The 18,393-nt window shown below is 41.4% G+C and overlaps 2 protein-coding genes and 1 long non-coding RNA gene across 4 annotated transcripts; 1 reads left to right on the forward strand and 2 right to left on the reverse strand.

Annotated features, from left to right (window-relative positions):
* Positions 1–139: 139 nt before the first annotated feature.
* Positions 140–1,613, reverse strand: LOC131456079 (uncharacterized). Its single transcript, XR_009239869.1, has 2 exons — positions 1,225–1,613; positions 140–841 (listed from the first exon to the last, which is right to left on the reverse strand). It is a non-coding gene; the product is annotated as an uncharacterized LOC131456079 (long non-coding RNA).
* On the forward strand, positions 735–9,018 carry LOC131456071 (FYVE, RhoGEF and PH domain-containing protein 4-like). 2 transcript variants are annotated; one of them, XM_058624048.1, is made up of 16 exons: positions 735–858; positions 3,760–3,891; positions 4,017–4,539; positions 4,669–5,134; positions 5,246–5,391; positions 5,484–5,640; positions 5,808–5,946; positions 6,054–6,112; positions 6,335–6,478; positions 6,667–6,839; positions 7,090–7,120; positions 7,215–7,304; positions 7,446–7,571; positions 7,654–7,773; positions 7,956–8,093; positions 8,489–9,018. In XM_058624048.1, the coding sequence occupies exons 1-16, from the start codon at positions 735–737 to the stop codon at positions 8,813–8,815; spliced, it is 2,895 nt and encodes a 964-aa protein (XP_058480031.1). In that variant the 3' UTR covers positions 8,816–9,018. The 2 variants fall into 2 exon arrangements, with proteins under 2 accessions (XP_058480031.1, XP_058480032.1); XM_058624049.1 differs by lacking the exon at positions 735–858 and adding an exon at positions 3,260–3,369.
* Positions 8,935–18,321, reverse strand: LOC131456073 (DENN domain-containing protein 11-like). The gene is made up of 9 exons (XM_058624050.1): positions 17,444–18,321; positions 15,744–15,843; positions 15,363–15,521; positions 14,331–14,487; positions 14,073–14,211; positions 12,687–12,818; positions 12,432–12,582; positions 11,431–11,499; positions 8,935–11,312 (listed from the first exon to the last, which is right to left on the reverse strand). The coding sequence occupies exons 1-9, from the start codon at positions 17,835–17,837 to the stop codon at positions 11,117–11,119; spliced, it is 1,497 nt and encodes a 498-aa protein (XP_058480033.1). The 5' UTR covers positions 17,838–18,321; the 3' UTR covers positions 8,935–11,116.
* Between the last annotated feature and the right edge of the window lie 72 nt (positions 18,322–18,393).

The following is an 18,393-nucleotide window of genomic DNA, read 5'->3' on the forward strand; positions in this document are numbered from 1 at the left end:
GCACTGTCTGTGGTCTGTTCTAATTAAATCTGTCAAACCTTTATTTGTTTCTTTAATGTCCATGAACAAATAAAACCTGTGTACCTGTGACGATGACAACATTCAATAACAGTAACATGGTGTATTATTTACAAGTTAATTAACTTGATATTTCCATTTATTATACAGGAAAAGATTACAGGTTAACAGTTAAATTGTTTACAACATCATCTCTCTGTTTGATAAACACAAGGAGAGACATTTCAGAATGATAGTCAGCCCTTGTCAGTGGGCATTTTGGTCCTTCTGGGTGGTGGGAGAAAAAATAATAACATATACAGAAATGATTTTCATAAAAAAGTGTGAAACTATTTTTCCACAATAAAACTATCTACATTTATATAAAATATGCCAAATGATAATCTTTACATTATTTCTGAGTCATTGTATCACTGGCTTTTTACTGTAAAAGCCTGCGTGAAAATTCAACCTCATCTTACCATAGCTTATCTTGCCACAGATCACAGGTCAAAAATGGGTGGTAGAGATTAGACCATTGATTTTCCACCGTCACAGCTCCGTCAGGGGTGAGCGTGTGATTTGATTGGGTGCGTGCGGCTGTCAATCAGAGGCAGCGCTCGAACAGCTGCGCGCAGATTAGTGGCGCTGATTGAGGCACGTGAATCAGTGCAACGGCGTGAGGACAGTGGAGCCTCAGTCTTCTGTGTTTTGTTTTTGTTGTTTGCTGATGAACAATGTTTGACCTGAAGAAGAGGAACAGTCTGACTCTCAACAGCAGTAGAGAGCCGGAGGAGTTCAGACGAGTGGCAGTCAGACGGAAGGGCAAAGGTGCTGAGGTGGACTGTGTCTCACAGACAGGTGAGGCATCATCACATGAAATTAAAAAAACAACAACAACGTGTTTTTAAGGCTATGATGGGAATCGTGCTTAGGTTAAATTTGTGGTATATATGTATCACATTGTTATGGATAAGAGTTTGTTTGAAAACACCATACATTATAATATCCACACACCCCTCTGTCCAATTATTCATTATTCCAAGTTTGACGTTATTTTTCAACTGTCCATGTAAACATAATCATAACAATCATAGGGGGCAGACAAATTCAAGCTTGGCAGGTTCGAAATATAATATGATTGTGGGGGTCTCTAATACAAATGTCTTATTTGAAACCAAAAAAAGTAAAAAATCCTAGTAATATAAATAAATGCCACAATCTTACCTCGTTTTCGGCGAGTCTTGGCTTCCTTGCAGACAAGACATCCACAATACCATTCTCATTTCTTGGAAATAACCAAGAGTTTCTCTACCTCCACTGTGTCTCCACATTCAGCAGCATCAGGTCGCGTAGCAGAGCTAGCATCGTCTCCCGGGGCAAAGCTAATGCTAGCAGGTGTATTCCCGCCGAAGTTTTTGGGTTTTTTTTTTCCAGAAAACACAATTTCAAATTATCCCGGCTTGTAGACCCAGTTGGCACCAGCGCCCTTTTCAGCGGCATAATCGTATCTTCAATATTGTTCTAATGTCAGTTGAGTCGACAATTGATTCTCGGTTTGAGTATCTCGCCAGCTCAAGCACAAAGTCACGGCGCTTATTATCCTACAGCGCACCACAGTGGCGCGGTGGTGAAGTGCAGTCATTGTCACGGTCATTCACGGGGTGGTTCTGTCCAACGTTTGTTGGCGTGTCTCTTTAATGTAAATTATACTTGTTACATTAACAACTGTATTTGTGATTAAAATAATATTACAAAAATATGTTTTTTGGTTATATTCTAAAGACCCCCACAATTTTACTACCTTCATGGGCGCCCAACACCTCTTTATGGGAGCCCAGCACCTATTGGCTCCCATGTAATTCGAAAGTTCAGATGTTACTATAGACTCTACAGCACACATGGGCAACATAAGGCCCTGGGGCCAGATCCTGTCCGTCATCCTGTTTTATCCGGCCCGTGGCATCCTCTGTCTGTTACCTCAGGTTCTGGGTCTTGGTGACGGAATGAGAAACGGCCTCCGATTGGAACTGTGAAGTTGTGGAACATATGAAGAAACACTGCAAACACAGACCAAACATTTCGTAATCTCACCTTGACAATAATGGCATTTAACTAGTAAAACACAGCCTGACATTTATTTTGAAATAGCCAGAGGATTTTTACAGCATGACACTTGACATATAAAGATGGGTTTAATGGTTTTTATTTCCTAACCTTCATAACCTTTTACTTGTGGAAAAAAAAATGCTGCCCACCCTTGCTCTGCAGTAACATCTGAAGGTCACAGCTCAAATGGCATAAAACAAAAAGTGGGTGACCAGGGCAACAAGAGGGACATTGTGTGTGTGTTGGAATACAGTGCACGGATCAATTTCCCCTGATTGATCCTGGACTTTGACTGTGTGTCTTTGAGACCTGTGTTTGTCACTTTGACACACAGAGGCAGACTTATCTGTTCACATTTGATGAGTATGCTTTTTTCAATGTTACGGTTAGATTCAGTAGTGCCAATGCTTAACACATAGTTATAGTAGGGGTGTTGGAGAATAGTAGCTCATCTACAGTAAGTCAAAGAAAAGACATTTCTTATTTTCTTTTTTTAATTCAATTTCTTGCGAAGTGTAAGACAAGAACACCACTACACCTCATGTCTGTCAATTTAACATAGATAAATGTTTTGTTTTAAAATGCAAAAATAGTGTAAAACAGTGTGTGCTTGCAGGATTTAAAAGGATAATGCTATAACCTCTAACCTAGTCTCTTGCAGGAACATTCATTTAGAATCAACAACGTATTAGTGCACACATGCTCAGAGTATTTTGATTATTCCAAAATCTCTTATTTAATTGTTTGTGCATCAGGTTTCAGGGCTGAACAGTGTGGGGAAGATATTGCAATTGTGATATTATTTAAGTTGAGGTTCAGTTCAATCTTCCTTGTGCAATAGACCTAAAATATTATTGAGCATTATAATACAACACCATCATAATATTAACTGTTCTGTATTCTATTGTAAGGACAATAACTATTCTATAATATATTCAGTATCTTCTAATAACCACCCCTTAATGTTACTCACAACTTGAAAAGATAAAGGATTTTCTCACTCACTCACATTTTAGTGAATCTGTAAGAGGAACATTTTAAAATTTAGACAAGAGTTGTCTCTTAGGTGCTGACTGGTTGTGGCAAATGGTAAGGCTCAATGACAAAAAAGCAGAACTGATAAAGCAGAAGTATTATGCTATTGAGAAAGTAAGCTCTGACCCTTTCCTCATGACAAATCTGTAAAGCCAGGAGTAAACTTTACGGCTTGACTTTCTTATATGAGTAACGCATTCTCAACACAACTATGGAGTTCTACTGCAGGTAAGAAAACAAGCAGAACTTTACACAATTGGACATTTTAAAATTGTTATGCATTAAGTGCACAGGTTTGTAAAAGTGGAACAAGTACTGTGGTGCTTGTACTGTGTCTACTGATTTTTCATGAGTCAAGTGGAAAAGTGTTGGGTGACAAAAACATGTATGTAGAACACCTTTCTTATTGCTTCAAACTTGTTTAAATTTGGAAAATATTGTTTGTGGTATGTGGTTTTACAAATGTATAATCTGTAGTCAAGCCTTTTTTAAAAAATACAAAAAAACTTTAAAACTAGTCAATTGAATATTACATTTTAGTGCAATCAAATTCAGATGTATAACATTTCATCCAGTGTAACTTCTATAAGTGCATAACAGTAGATGTCTTTTTACTAGCGAGCAGTGGAGTGTGTGGCACATACAGCTGTGGCTACACTTGTGACAAAGTCTGTGGATCAGAACCATGGTGTGCAGAAGACAAGAACAAAACTAAAAGTCCAGCTAAAAGATCCCCCTTAAAACCACAAGGTAGGCTGACGTCCAATCAACTGCTGCTCATTTTCACTGTGTTTGGTCAAACCTGTACATGTACAACAATGTACTGTTACTGCACATTAGCAAACCTCATAACAAATGATGTTCTCTCTTTACAGTACCTCCTAAACCAGCCTACAGTCCCACTACAGGACCCCATCACGTTAATGTCGACCAGAGTCCTAACAGATGTTATGGACTTTCTGTTTCCTGTGTCAGTCCAGCACAGAACTACTTGAACTCCCCCAGTCCAGTTCGAGGTGGAGGGAGCTCTGTTTTGAATGGAGTTTTTGCAACACATATCAGCCCTGCCAGACAAGCTCAGGGGTTTCCACGACTTGCAAGCAGTCCAGTTTTAGGATCTCCGAGCCCAGGCAAAAGAGGCATTCACAGATGTAGCCCATTTAAGGAGGGAGGACACAGCCCTGCAAGGTTATCCCCAAGAAACCTTAGTCCTCTTGCAGGAAAACTGCGGACCCCCAGTCCTGTTCAGAAGAAAATGGGGAGCTACAACCTTGGCAAGAACTCCAAATCCTTGCTGGGACTGCACAGAATCCCAAGTGGCAAGACGCATGGACAAGAGAAGATGACAGGAAAATCTTTGAGTGTGCCTGACTTGATTATTTACTTGGATGAGAGCAGGTCCATTTGATCTTTTTTCTACACTTCAATGACCTAAATATCTCCCAATAGTATCTACAGCATTTAGACTGCAGTGGTGTTCTGTGAATTATTTGAATATTTAATCATTATTTCTTTTGATTTCTGCAGATGTTCCACTGAAAAAGTTGAAGGTTCTCCACTAAAACTGCTGCAATCATCCAACAGCAGGGGGCCTGCCATCACCATTAAAGCTCCAACCAACCAAAGGCTCAATCACAGCACAGATGAAGACCACCTATCAAGCAATGGCAAAAGATTTTCTCAAGGACAAACTAATGGCGTAGTGCAGAGCAAAGAGTGGCCACTAATAAATGTGAAGAGCGTGATTGTCAAAGTGGAACGAGGCATATTACCAATGGAGTGTGGTGCTAAGTTTTCCTGCCAGTGCAACAGGGCTGCTATGGATGACGAGAGGATTCACAAGGATCCTATAGGTGAACAAAATGAGGAGGACAAGAAGAGGGAAATGGAGCCAAACTCTGAAGAGAACACAGAGCAGAAATTGTACAAGATAGCCAGGGAACTCCTGCACACAGAAAGAGCTTATGTAGCTCGCCTCTATCTGCTAGACCAGGTCAGTGTGGTGACTGATTTGTGGCTCCCTCCATTACAATAAGTCAGTGCTCTTTATGCAAAATCTTTTAGAAAACTAACAAACAGGCCATGCCTTTGACTCCCAACATAGGTGTTCTGCTCGCGTCTAACAGAGGAGGCAGGTCGAGGCTCATTTCCTGCTGAGGTGATACGAAATATTTTCTCCAACATTTCCTCCATCTACTCGTTTCACAGCCAGTTCCTGCTGCCTGACCTGGAAACCTGCATCAAGCACTGGTGGGTGCTTTCATCTCGAACACACACACACAACATTCAGGGGAGGGTAACATTTGACCCTCACACATTTTTACTTTCCCACTTTCACCAAGGTGTGAGAGACCAGGCCTGGGTCACGTTCTGCTGCAGCACGCACCGTTCCTGAGGATGTACGCGGACTATGTCAGGAACTTTGACCAGGCCATGGAGCTGGTGAGGACCTGGACAGAGCGCTCCTCTACCTTCCGAAACGTCATCCAGGAAATACAGGTAAGATGCATTCACCAGCTTCTACAGCACCACATATTCCTCTGCAGTAGAGTCTGACTGATTTATCAGTTTTCCAATTAAAAAATAGGACAATACAAGCCTTTTAGATTCAATGGTGTTTATGTTTGTAGATATGTGCAATATCCAATAAACTGTACTGTGCTCAGAGTCAGGAGGCGTGCGGCAGCTTGACCTTACAACACCACATGCTGGAGCCGGTCCAGAGGGTTCCACGTTACGAAATGCTGTTGAGGGATTATCTGAAGAAACTGCCTAAGGAAAACCCAGATTATGAGCTCGCTCACAGTAGGTGAACTACACTGCACCTCCACTTTATCTCATAATAAAAATGTGCTCATCAATCTCTAAAAGCTCATGTCTGTATGAGATTCTCCCTTTGTGTCCTTCCACAGAGTCTTTGGAGACCATTTCCATGGCAGCCACACACTCAAACAGCGCCATCCACAAAGCTGTAAGTTACCATACCACGTTATTTACCTTTCTATTTACCATTTCTAAATGACGTGGTATGGTATGGATTTCTTTACACACCAACTACTGTCAATTATTGAACTGTTATAATCTATTCTGACACTTTGTAGTTTTATTAAATGTCTGTAACCTGCACCCATAAGTGCATTTACATTTGTGAAACATCCTTTTTGGTGTTTCCTTACCATGTCTTTGACTGCAGGAGAACAGGAAGCGGCTGCTGGAAATCTATGAGATGGTTGGAGAGGAGGAAGTGGTCAATCCAACCAATGAGTTCCTCAGGGAAGGTCGTCTGCTCAAGCTTGCTGCCAGGAACGCATCTGCCATGGAGAGACACCTGTTCCTGGTGAGAGCCCTGCTTTACAGTACATACAGAAACTGAACAGAGTCGTGTTCTTGTTGAGACAATAAGCCCCATAACCTGTTTAATGTCTTTTTCTTGTATCTGTCAAAGAGTTATGTTAAACTGGGATTTTAATGACGGCTACATATAAATGGGAAAGCAGTGAATTTTAGTTTCCACTTCCTCCACAGTTCAACAACTTCCTGCTGTGCTGCACTCCCAAGTTCTGCCTAGTTGGGCAGCGTTTGACTGTTCGGTGTAGGATTGGAGTGGAGTGTATGCAAGTGCAGCAGACCAACAATGAAGACCACCCATATACATTTCAGGTCTCTGGAAAGGAGAAGACTCTTGAGCTGCAGGCCAGGTGTGTGTGTGTGAGAGGACTACATGTAATGAATACAATGCCAGCTGCAATGCAAATGCAATTTCCTTTTTTTAGAATGTTATTACCCCTGGTCCATTTCAAATGATTTTTCAGCCTTGTAATATTTTAGTTAACATGGTTAGTGTAATGAGTAGATTATCATTTAAAGTTACATATAATAAAACTCCCTGTGTACATGTGTACCTGATTTTCACTTCAAATGTAATGCTTTGTTCTTTATTTTTTAAAGCTCTGAACAAGACCGAGACGAGTGGATTAAGGTACCAGGGAACTTTTAAGTCCTGCACAATATCTCATATGGACGTGTCTTTTTTTTTTTCTAAAGCAAGTCTTATCTTTTTACCATTTATCCAGGTGATTCAAGAAGCTGTTGATTTGTTTCAGAAGAAAAATGAAACCTTTAAATTGGCTTCCAAGGAGGTGAATGTGGAAGAACTAGAACCAGTAAGTTTTTGGGTTTTTTTTAAATAAACATTTGGGAAAAAGTGATCATGCAGAGATAGAATGTATATCTATTTACAGCATTAAGAGGCACTTCTGAAAGACTATAAAACAAACAGGCTGTGACATGAATCTATTTAACAGGCTGAGGAACTCGGCCGTCGAGCCCCGCGCTGGATCAGAGACAACGAGGTGACTGTGTGTATGAAATGTCAGGAGCCTTTTAACGCGCTCACAAGAAGACGACATCACTGCCGCGCGTGTGGCTGCGTGAGTGACAAAACATCCGTCCAAACCATCAGTAGACATAAGGTCAAGACATTTCAACAGTGGTGGTGTCTTTGGTCATTAGGTGGTGTGTTGGAAGTGTTCAGACAACAAAGTGGCTCTGGAGTATGACGGTAACAAGCTGAACAAAGTGTGTAAAGCCTGTTACTCCATCCTAACTGGTCAGAGGGGCGACAAGGCGGAGGTGAGCCAAGTGTTTTTCAAAGTTTGACATTTTAATTTTTACACTATGCAACAAGAACAAAAGTCTGCACTGGATTAAATCAAATTGTATATATTTAGCAGAGTACTCAGGAAGTCATAAAAGACAGCCTAACAATGATGCATGTCTTTAGTGTCATCTTTTCCTCATGTGTTTTCTCCCAGTGTGAAGCATCTCCAGTGACTGACATTGTAGTGAGTGGTTTCCTACACTATGGTGACAAACCCAAGACCTGGCAGCAAATGTGGTGTGTTATTACAAAGGCTGAGCCCCCAGTTCTTTTCCTGTACAATGTCCCGCAGGTAAGAATGTTTTTGTAAACCTTAAATCTCGTTTTATATTTACAAGTTTGTGCTTGACTTATATTTGGGTAAGAATTTGTCTCTAGAGGTTAGTCACATGGTGTAAGTCATACACGGATGTTGCCACAACCCGAGTTGTAAACATGCTGAACAGTCAGCATCTGACATCATGCATGCATGTAGGGGGGAAAAAAAGGGGAAACTTGACTTAAATGTTTCAGAACTTTTGCGCAATCTACTGCACAAGTACATGCTTAGCATTCAGTTTGTGTAGTGCTATTTCTTAACTTATTTTAATGTCAGAGGGGCTTATAAACCAGACAAATGCAGTTATTTTTGTTTCCAAATAAATGCTGTCTTTATCTATCTCATCACCTTTTCATTTACATCTCCAGGATGCGAAGCACCTGTTCAGCATACCTCTGGTGGGCTGCAGTGTGGAGGATTCCTGTCAGGAGCCGCATGGTCAGCCGTGTTTCAGGTTAGGTCAGTCTAAAACCACCCACATGTTCACCTGCGACAGTCTGGACCTGAAACAGCGATGGCTGGCTGCTCTGAAAGTTGCTGTAACAGGCAGGATGCCAGCATGCTCACTGACTGCTTCTCAAATCACCACCAATGACTCTAGATGTGGCGTTAATGGTAGTGTCAGTAATGGAAGTGTCTCCAGCTGTGCGGATCTAATCTACAATGGCAACAAGGAAACCACTACTGCAGATTGAGGCACTGTGGAAAAGACACAACAGATGTAAGAAGTTAATTGTTTTTTTTAAAGATGTTGCTTTGGACCACGTTTTTAAATGAATGGAATCTGTGAAAAAAGTGAAATTCAGAACTGAGAAAGGATTTCTTCACAAGTGGCTGTGCACTTTATTTTGGAGATGATTTACAGTAAAATAAATAAAGTGAAAGTGTTTTAACATAAGTTGGACCTTCAACTACACGGATGTTTACTCTGTGCCGGGATGCCTGGAGCACCCTGTGATGTGGCATGAAAAATATGCTTCAGTTTAATTTCTTAGTGTGCAGTTGGACATGTGAGGATTGATTGGGGATTTCAGTGACATACAGGGTCAATGGGATCATTATTGTCTCAGAAAACACATTCAAGTGATCCCATTTCTTCACAGATCATTACAGTAATTGAATATTTACAGTCATATATTTGCATCTGAACAACACAAAGCAACTAAGTAAAAAGAAACAAAACCACATGGAAAAGAAAATGTGACTTGTTCACAGCATAGCGCATGAGTAAAACACCAAACTGAATGTGGTAGCATGATTGTGTAAGAAAAATTAAAAAAACCTTTTCACATTTATGGTATTTCCACCATTTACCACCCGTGATACAATAATAGTAAGTGCAAAGGACTTTCCCCTGAACACAAACCTCAATATTTTTTTACATGATTTTCTTAACTATACCTGATGTATGAACGCCCTCTGGCAGAATCTGAAAATGTCACACAAAAGGGAGAAACATCTAAAATCTGCATAAATAAGCACAAGAATTCATATTAACAGACAAAATAAGAGTGTCATGTGAAAGAGGTTGCTGGTTTTGACAAATGTTCTTCAGAGCATTTTTTTTTTTTTCTTTTTTTTTTTTAAAGCTTCCTAGCAAGATATGGATTCACTGGAAATTTACTGTGGTTCAGTCTCTGCTCTGATCAACTATGTTCCCAGCATCAACTTGTGATCGGTCAAAAGTTACAATACTAGCCGTTAATTGTGAATAGTGTGTGCTGGCTGTCCAGCATTTAATGGAAGGCCCACTAAGGTAGTGGCTACTTGAACAAAAGGGTATGACCACTGTTGGATTTGAAACTATTTGCAAAAATTACACCATCAAAATGTCATTAACATGCCTTTAACACTCCAATGTCTTATATTTGTTAAAGGCTTTGAATGTTGCTCATAATTGAACACCTTTTTATTTAATTGAAAACAAGGCTGCGAGAAGCAGTGAGGGTGAACCAAAACCCTCAGGTTGTTGTTTAAGCTGAACAATGAGCTGAAACTTGCTGTGAGGTTCTGTACAGGGTTGAATGTGGGATTAATACTACAGGTGATCTTTTCACATTGTCGTTGTTGTTTTTAATCCTATTTCTTTGGCTGTATGATGGCCGTCAAACAAATTTGCGTCTATAAATGAGAAATAACAATTGGACCCTTTGACAACAAATGTTCCGCTTGTGTAACGGCTCACCCTGAAATGCAGGTACAACCATTTCTTGCCTTTTGGACACGATAAGAAAATCTGATTTGGTTTCAGCACAAACAAAAGGGGCGATAATCAGTCATGACAATGAATGGAAATACTGAATAGGCCAAATCCATCAACTGGTCATTTCCCATTCCAAACAGCAGTAGTTACAGACATTGATCTTAAAGACAAACGAGGTTTGACCTGTAGTTCCACACATTCTAAGAATTGAGGCCCTGACTCGGGTGCAAAGACTTGAAATGGGAAATCCAGCACTTGATACTAGGATAGCAACACAGCAGGGAGTTGGACCCCATATCACATACATACATACGCTGATACGTTACACACAAAGGAAAAAAAAAATATTTACAGAAAGTCTGCCACTCTCACACATAATCACCAGTTCACCTGTTTTGTTCACTGAAAATCTCCAAACCACAAAACTTCATATGAAATGAAGTCTGCTCTATCATTTAATTTACGTGTCCCAGTACTTTCAAGTTCCTCATGAATTGCTCCCACGTTCAGAGTGGCATATTCACCTCAAATGTGAGTTTATCTCCATCCATGGAGCTGTTTGAAGCACAGCTTAAACTCAAGAAAGCTTACTGTTCTTGTTCTTGTCAACAAAAAGCCAGACAGAGACGTAAAACAAAAATAAGTTATACCAGAGAAGTTTCTGGAGGCTCAAACAGTCCTGAAGACTCTTAAGAAGCCAGTAGTGCAGCATAGGGAGTTGGCTCGAGGCAAATCAACTTCCTTTGTAAGATCAGCAGAGATGACAGAAAGAGAGGACTAGCTGTCTCCTCTTTCAGCTACAGCAGAGCTGCTCCGACACCAGCAGAGTGTCATAGCCATAGATTTCCAACAGGTGGAGCAAGAAGAGCCTGTCCCCATGAGGATCCAGACCCATCGCTCGCACACTTTCCTGTGTCAAGGTGGGATCAGGGCTCCCCGCCACCTCACTCAGTGTCTGGAATATCCGATTGTTTTGCTCCAGGAAAAACCTGGAAAAGTTGGGTGTGAGAAAGAGAGTGGTGTATGACTGCGGTCAAACTCATTACCAGATGTCACTGTTGTTATTTATATTTATATAGTGTTAAAAATAAAGAAAATCCTACTCACAGAATAAACAGATCCTCTTCACTGGACACACAGTCTCCATTTTCCTCCTGAGAGTACAGCAGAATCTGCCTACTCACAGAAACACACACACACACACTTAAAACAGTCTCCTCCAGAAACCTACAGGCCTGGAAGACCAGCTTGAGTTTTACAGCCAGATATGTCACACAATGTTTTAATGATGGTGGTTCTGTCTGTTCTCTGAGTCAGTGGATTTTTGACATTGTGACAGGTCACTGAACAGAGCCATCTTTAATGTGCTTTTCCGGCTCATGCATACCATGCTAATCATTTTTATAATGGACACCAAGTTAGTAAAGTAAGTTCTCATGCTTACATTTTACCACCACAGTTCACGCAGTGTTCAGCTAAGGCTCTAATATTTGCTAATCCAAACATTAAGAATCAAAATCATTTGGCAACAGACGCCGCTGTTATTAATAATCACCGCTCTGCACGATTTTGCACTAGGCAAATAAACACAAAACATGATTTCCAAGCAGGAGGAAATGGTGCATTTGCTGGGTTCTATTCCTATCTGTAGATGAAAACACATGACCTGCAGCAGGACAGAATGCTAGTGTAATTGAAAATCAACAATTTTCATGGTAATAAAGGAACATGTGAACCAGCACAGCAGCTCACTGATGTGTTTCTTTAAGTTTTTGTTTGACAATGGGTCAAAGTAGGAAAAGCACAGGTGTAAATGATTGCATTAATCATGGCTGAGTTCCATTTAGCTTCACCAGTCGTGTCGCACATGTCGGTTCACGATCACACTGTCCTGACTTACATGAACTGGACAGAGCTATCGTTAATGTGATCAACTGCTAACACAGGTCAAAATAGCTGCTGGGAAAAAGGTCTATTGATCTGTGTGGCACAGTGAAACAACGTATATCAATCTCTGGCTGCACAGCAACTGTTTGAATTAATAGATTTTTTAGATTAACAGCTCATTTTCCAGCCTGATAATTAGAGTGAAGCGTTGTTGTACGCACCTCTGCTCTGTGAGCTTGCGATATTTCTCCCGGTCTGCAGTGCTGAGGCGCAGCAGGGGCTTTAGGCCGTCTCTGTAGGTTTTTACATTCTGATTGTCTACGTACACGTCATAGAGATCTTTCTTCTCCTCAAAGATCTTCTCGGTAGTACCTGAAGGTGCAAAAATAAAACAGGATGTGTCAAATTCCTGGTTTTTTTTTTTCTTTTTTCTTGAGCTCTTCAAATATTGAGCGCGTTTCCAGCGGCCCACTTACATGCTACATACGAGAGCTCGTTCTCCAGGGCGCTGATGTCAGCCACATTAACATAAAAGAAGGGGCGGAACTCGGGCACAGCGGTGCTGACCCCAGGGATGGAGATGTTTGCCAGGCAACAGCAGCAGTACACTGAGAGGGGAGAGCGGGAGAAATTGATGGGATGAGTGTGGGAGAGAAACAGAGGAAAACAAGACGTGAATGTGTGGGCTTTCTAACATGGATACACCATGAAATATCCTGTGTATATGCTGACATACAAAAAAAACCCACATTAATCAGCAAAACAGATATTTTTGTGAACACATTTATAGGTCCAGTGAATAGATTTATGTGACTAATTGGTTTTATTTTTCAAATGTAAAGCACCACACGGTGCCCAGCCAACATGGACTTACAATACACAAAGCAATGAAAATAAAGTGCATGTTAAGCAAATGCCAAACCCAGATAATTTCAAATATAGGAGGGACCTTTAAAGTGGGATTATTGGCAGAAATAAAATGTAATTCGCACAAGTATTTAGGCAAGGGCCTTTGCTTTACAGTGGCCGTCATATTGCACTGCCATGTTTCTACAACAACCCAAACAGAAAAACCATGCATTTGAAAGTGAAAGCTTAGTACAAAAAGCATCCTTTCTGGTATGCAGAGGCCACAATAGTTTCCTGAAACACATAAAGAGAGGAGAAGGTGGAGGAATCCTGTTTGTTACAGTCAGCCGTCTCACCATTAGATATCACTAATTCTTACGCACTAGACATTTTTATGTTTTTTAATTAAAGGAATGGATCAATACCATTTAGACTGTGACTGTCCAATATGAAGCTATTAGAAGAGCACGATGATTAAAGCTCCACACTAAAAAAAATGTCACTTTCACAATGTCTGTACAAATGATATGTTATGCTTTTGCAATCTGTGTCTAGGCTTTATACTAAGCAAACAGTCTTCTGGCTCCACCTTCACAATAAAGCATGTACAAAGTCTGTGATGGAGTCGGTTTCAATTACTCGTCATCCCCATTAGCTCTTGTAGGTTGCAAGTTGCGCTTTGAAACCAGAGGCTCGGGTTCGAAACCCAGCTGTGACAAACATCCATTCACCTCCAATTATGATATCTGACTCCAGATGTGAAAGAAAGGCAGAATATTTTTAAATTTGATTTTCTTTGCTCCTGTGTGTCTTTGTCTGTGATTTGGTTACATTCCAAGTGTGAAAATGAAAATAAAATAATAATAAAACAGTGCATTTCTTTGTAACTTTAACTGTTAAAAAAGGTCAAAAGGTCATCAATCGCCTTTAAATGAGCACACACACACACACACACTCTTACTTCCCAAAATGTCAAATAATGCCTTCTAACTATTTCAGTTCACATTTCTCACCTCTGTAGCAGACCACACCCACAGGAGGCGGGGAGAAGATGAGGATGCGTCTGCGGAGCAAAGCTAGTTTCCACAGCACCATGATCTGCTCTCCAAAGAAGCGAATGAACTGGGACATACAGCCTGCCGGGTGCGTGATCTGGTCCACAGGTATTCACACAAACACACACACACACACACACACACCACACACATAATGTTACTGTGTCATATCATGTAAGACACTTAAGCTGACCAAAATGGAACATCTCCTTCTACCTTCATCTCAGGGTGCATGTTGTGGTTGATAGCAGCTCCCCAGGCACTGGCTGGACATGCAGTAACAATACCATCTCCACTGGGGGGCAGCAGTGCCCTCTTGTCCTCATAGAAGGCCTCCAGCGGGGAGTAGTGGCCTGGGGAGTGGAGTTGGAGCCTGAAGACAGAGATAAAATAACATCCAATGATGTCATGAGGGATAATGACCAAATGTACACACAAAAAAATAGGCTTTTTTCCACAGCAGACATTTTGATATGTTTTAGTTCAAATGGTCAAGGTTGCATGCACTCAAATGCACTCGGATACCTCATATCGGATACTGGGAAGTTTCTATAAATTCCTTAACATCTTAATCACCTCATGACCAACAGAGAACCCTTTATATAAGAAACAGACAACTGCCACCAAGTCAGTCAGCAGACAGGGAATCTGGCACAGGCTACATGGGAAGTGATGAGTAAGAAGTATGATCACTCTTTCAGAGGCCATAGTGTGGGAACTAAGCAGGATCAGGGAAAGCTGAGTGAAAGGGAGGCCTTCAAGAGGAGGAAGTGTCACAAAAGAGATGTTACACTGAAACACAGAGGCCTGAACCATAGACTGGGTCAAAAGACTAGGTGGTGTGAGGCATCCCACTTTGGCTGGTGCCATTTTGACGTTTCGCAAACCTGAATTTCACAGACGTCACCTGCAACTAACTGCCAATTAGATGATACCAGCTCTCAATCACATTGTGTCCATGTGTCTGTCCAAAGTAGACGATAATTTCGAAAATTGACATCATGTGCTACTGAAAAAGAGCAGAAACTAGTGATTGAGAACATAAATCTACAGTAAAAATGTATACGGACATAAATAAAATAAGAAATAGGCTAGTTTTGTAAATGCAAAGCTCTACAATAGACAAAAGGAATGAAGTGCGTGCCATGTTGTGATTAACAGATGTGTCCAGGTGAGAAGATGAAGTGTCTGTGCTTATATCAGCTGACCACACCCTGTAAACACATCACACAAACCAGCTGCTCTTACCTGACCTGGTGCTCCAGGAAGCTCATATAGCGGTAGAGTAAGGTGTAGGAAGTAGACAGGATTCCTACCGACTTCATCCTCGCCCCCCTCTCCACCGTGCTCTCCACCGCCATGTTGGCAAAGCAGGCAAGGCCAAAGAAGCCGCCTTTCCGGAAGTAGCTGTTGGTGCAGTGGCGAAAAAGAGAGAGAAAGAGACGCAGACACATGAAGGCATGAATCAAGATGAGCAAAGACCCTGCCAGTTTAGCCTTTTTTTGGCCAGGCAACAGTGTGTTGTGCTGTACTGCCAGAAGGAAACGACAGGCTTGCATCCCAATACTCCCAATTAGCTTCCTCTATTTGGTTTTATGCACATATTCGCACACACACATACATGCTTACATAAAGTCTGTGGTGACTCTGTGGGAGCCACTTGCGATGGCTTTGAACTCCACTCCCTCCAGGTCCATGTCTTTCGGCAGACACCACTCCAGCATGTTTCCTATCACACCCACACACACACACATACAAAAAAATGAGACAGCAATAAATGAACACACATGCAAGGAGACACACACACCGACAAAGGAACATTTGACTCCTTTCATTTCCTTTTTTTCATGACACAATAGCCCTGAAAATCATTACGTGTAAGTTGAGGAGTGACGCAGCCGAGTGGCAGCTGAGCAAATACATTCCGACAGGAGCAGAGATAATGACTCAGCTAGTATGGTTTTCAATCTAATCATTAGCTACAAGTATCAGTTTGTGGAGTTCCTGCAGAAGTGTGTCAGTTTTCAGATTCAGCTTCAGGTCTGTATCTTCCACTGAGCCGAAAAGTCAAGTGCAGCTGAACACTCAACACACTCTGTTGTCCATTTGACAGCTGTGACTGACTCTCAGTGTTATGCAGCACTGTGAAGGTGTTGCTGGTGGTATTCTGTGCCATTACTGCTGGTTAAGAAAATATGTCAAAAAATCATATATTTAGAAAATCTGGATGGATCACTTTGATGTGTGACGCATCATGTGGCTCTAAATGCTTAAGTGTTAAGTCAATTATCTTAAAGGTCCAGTGTGTAAGAATTAGTGACTTCTAATCGTGAGACTACAGACGTTTTTCTTTTTTTCCATTTGGGCTCCCTGTAGAAACATGGTGGCACAAGATGGCTGCCTCCATAAAGTAAGGCCCTTGCCCAAGATACGTTATTCTGAGTCGACGAAAAACCAAATAGTTTCCTTTATGAAGTACACTTAAACATGCATACTAATAGTTAATATATTCAATCAAAGCAACATTCTGTATAATTCTATTCTAAACAAATTCCTGTTCTGGTCTAACAGACTTATAGATGTGACCCATTGTAAGTAATGCACAAATGGCAAATACTTTAAGTGGAGAAATATTTATTTCAAGAAATTAAAAAACTATAACCACATCATAACCTTTATCTCTATCTGATAATATCTATTAAGAAGCAGAAAGAGCACACACATCAGTTGTTGCTCCCAAACAGTGTACACACTTTCTGCTTTTTGTCCATTCTGCCAAGCACCAAGGCTTAATTTGACCGTGTGTGTGTGACTTAGCACACTTAATGTACCAATGTGTAAAATGATAGTGTCCAGCTCCACCCTGTAGGCTTATCCTGTGAAATCAAAATATCCTTTCTCCACGATCCTCTATTTCATTACAGTGTGTGACTTGATTTGCTGTCTACTGTTTCACATGGGGGCTCATCCTGTCTTTAAATGCTCCTTATTAAAAATGCACAGAGCTGCTGTGCATACACCACATACCTCATCATCCTGTCATTCATGACATGTCTGCTCTGTAGTTACACTACAATGGATGACATGCCTTTTAATAATGTCTCTAAACTTATGGCCAGGTCAGGAGAAGCCACACCTGTAGGAGAGGAGTCTGCAGACTTGGAGCATTTAGGGCGTCAAACATAAAGATGTATTGATTTTATCAGTCCAGTCTTTTCTCCTCTGTCTTTTATATCATACCATAACATTTACCTTTATTCAAATGATACACATTAATATCATTTGAATTATTATAGTTATGATTATATGCTGTAGATTTGATGACCCACCTGATCTGGTATTGAATGTAACAACAAAAACCGACACAATCTGGTCCTTTTCCTCCCATGTCACCATCCTGTCTTCTAGAGATACCTCCCTCGAGCCTAAATCCGACAGATACTGCTCCTTGCCTGGACGCAGCCCTTCATCCGTGCCCGCCGGGGTGATGGAGGTCGTGGGCGGGGTGCTGCAGACGTCTGAGCCGGAGACAGACGTGGGACCTCCTGGACTGCTGCTCCACCCAAACACAGGCGTGGAGCATCCTGATGTGGCGCGGCTGTTGGTGGGGCTCGACAGTCGTTCCTTGGCGTGAGCTGCCGCCGGTGCTGTAACGCCGGGCTTCTCCGCGGACGGAACCTCCTCCCAGTCCAGCAGAGGGGCTCGGTCCGACCGCTCCACCATCCTGTCGGCTGTCCCGCCTCGTCAGTCTGGCCGTGGATTGTATATGATGTCTCAGCCGACAGGCACCAGGTCCATCCGTGGATGATAAATCTCGCTCAGAACTGTTCCCGCATTGTTATAAAAACTGTTCCGAACATTTGCAATCAGCATCCAAATTAAGGTTTCGTGGAGCAGCTTTTCACATCTACCTTTAGTCTGGTGAGTGGTCATAAATGTGATGCTGCTCAGAGAAGGCTACTCCTTAGTCTATTGCATCGAGTTGCATTCAAAACAACTCACCAGCCACTGTCGCCGTCCCTTCACTCATAAAAGTTGTGGAACAGTTCAGAACACAGATACGATGTAGCTTCTTGAACGCGCCCTGCATCATTGAGTCGAAACAGATATTTTTCCCACAAGTCGCACTTTCGAGTAACAGATTGACATTTAATAAAGTAGCGTGTTATTTATATAATCTCAAATTGGATTCATGTATTATATATTGTTGAAAGTTTTTCAAACATATGTTATTGTCGTTATTAAAAAGTTTGACAATTAAATTGGGCTGCCGATGGAG

Source organism: Solea solea, chromosome 3 (genome assembly GCF_958295425.1).
Source record: "Solea solea chromosome 3, fSolSol10.1, whole genome shotgun sequence".
NCBI lineage: Eukaryota > Metazoa > Chordata > Actinopteri > Pleuronectiformes > Soleidae > Solea > Solea solea.

Coding starts and splice junctions, on each gene's coding strand:
- LOC131456071 (XM_058624048.1), top strand. CDS start 735: ATGTTTGACCTGAAGAAGAGGAACAGTCTGACTCTCAACAGCAGTAGA. Junction 5,947..6,053: donor AGATTATGAGCTCGCTCACA/GTAGGTGAACTA, acceptor GTCCTTCCACAG/AGTCTTTGGAGACCATTTCC. Junction 7,774..7,955: donor AGAGGGGCGACAAGGCGGAG/GTGAGCCAAGTG, acceptor GTTTTCTCCCAG/TGTGAAGCATCTCCAGTGAC.
- LOC131456073 (XM_058624050.1), bottom strand. CDS start 17,837: ATGGTGGAGCGGTCGGACCGAGCCCCTCTGCTGGACTGGGAGGAGGTT. Junction 15,522..15,743: donor AGAGTCACCACAGACTTTAT/GTAAGCATGTAT, acceptor CTGCACCAACAG/CTACTTCCGGAAAGGCGGCT. Junction 14,212..14,330: donor ACATGCACCCTGAGATGAAG/GTAGAAGGAGAT, acceptor CCTGTGGACCAG/ATCACGCACCCGGCAGGCTG.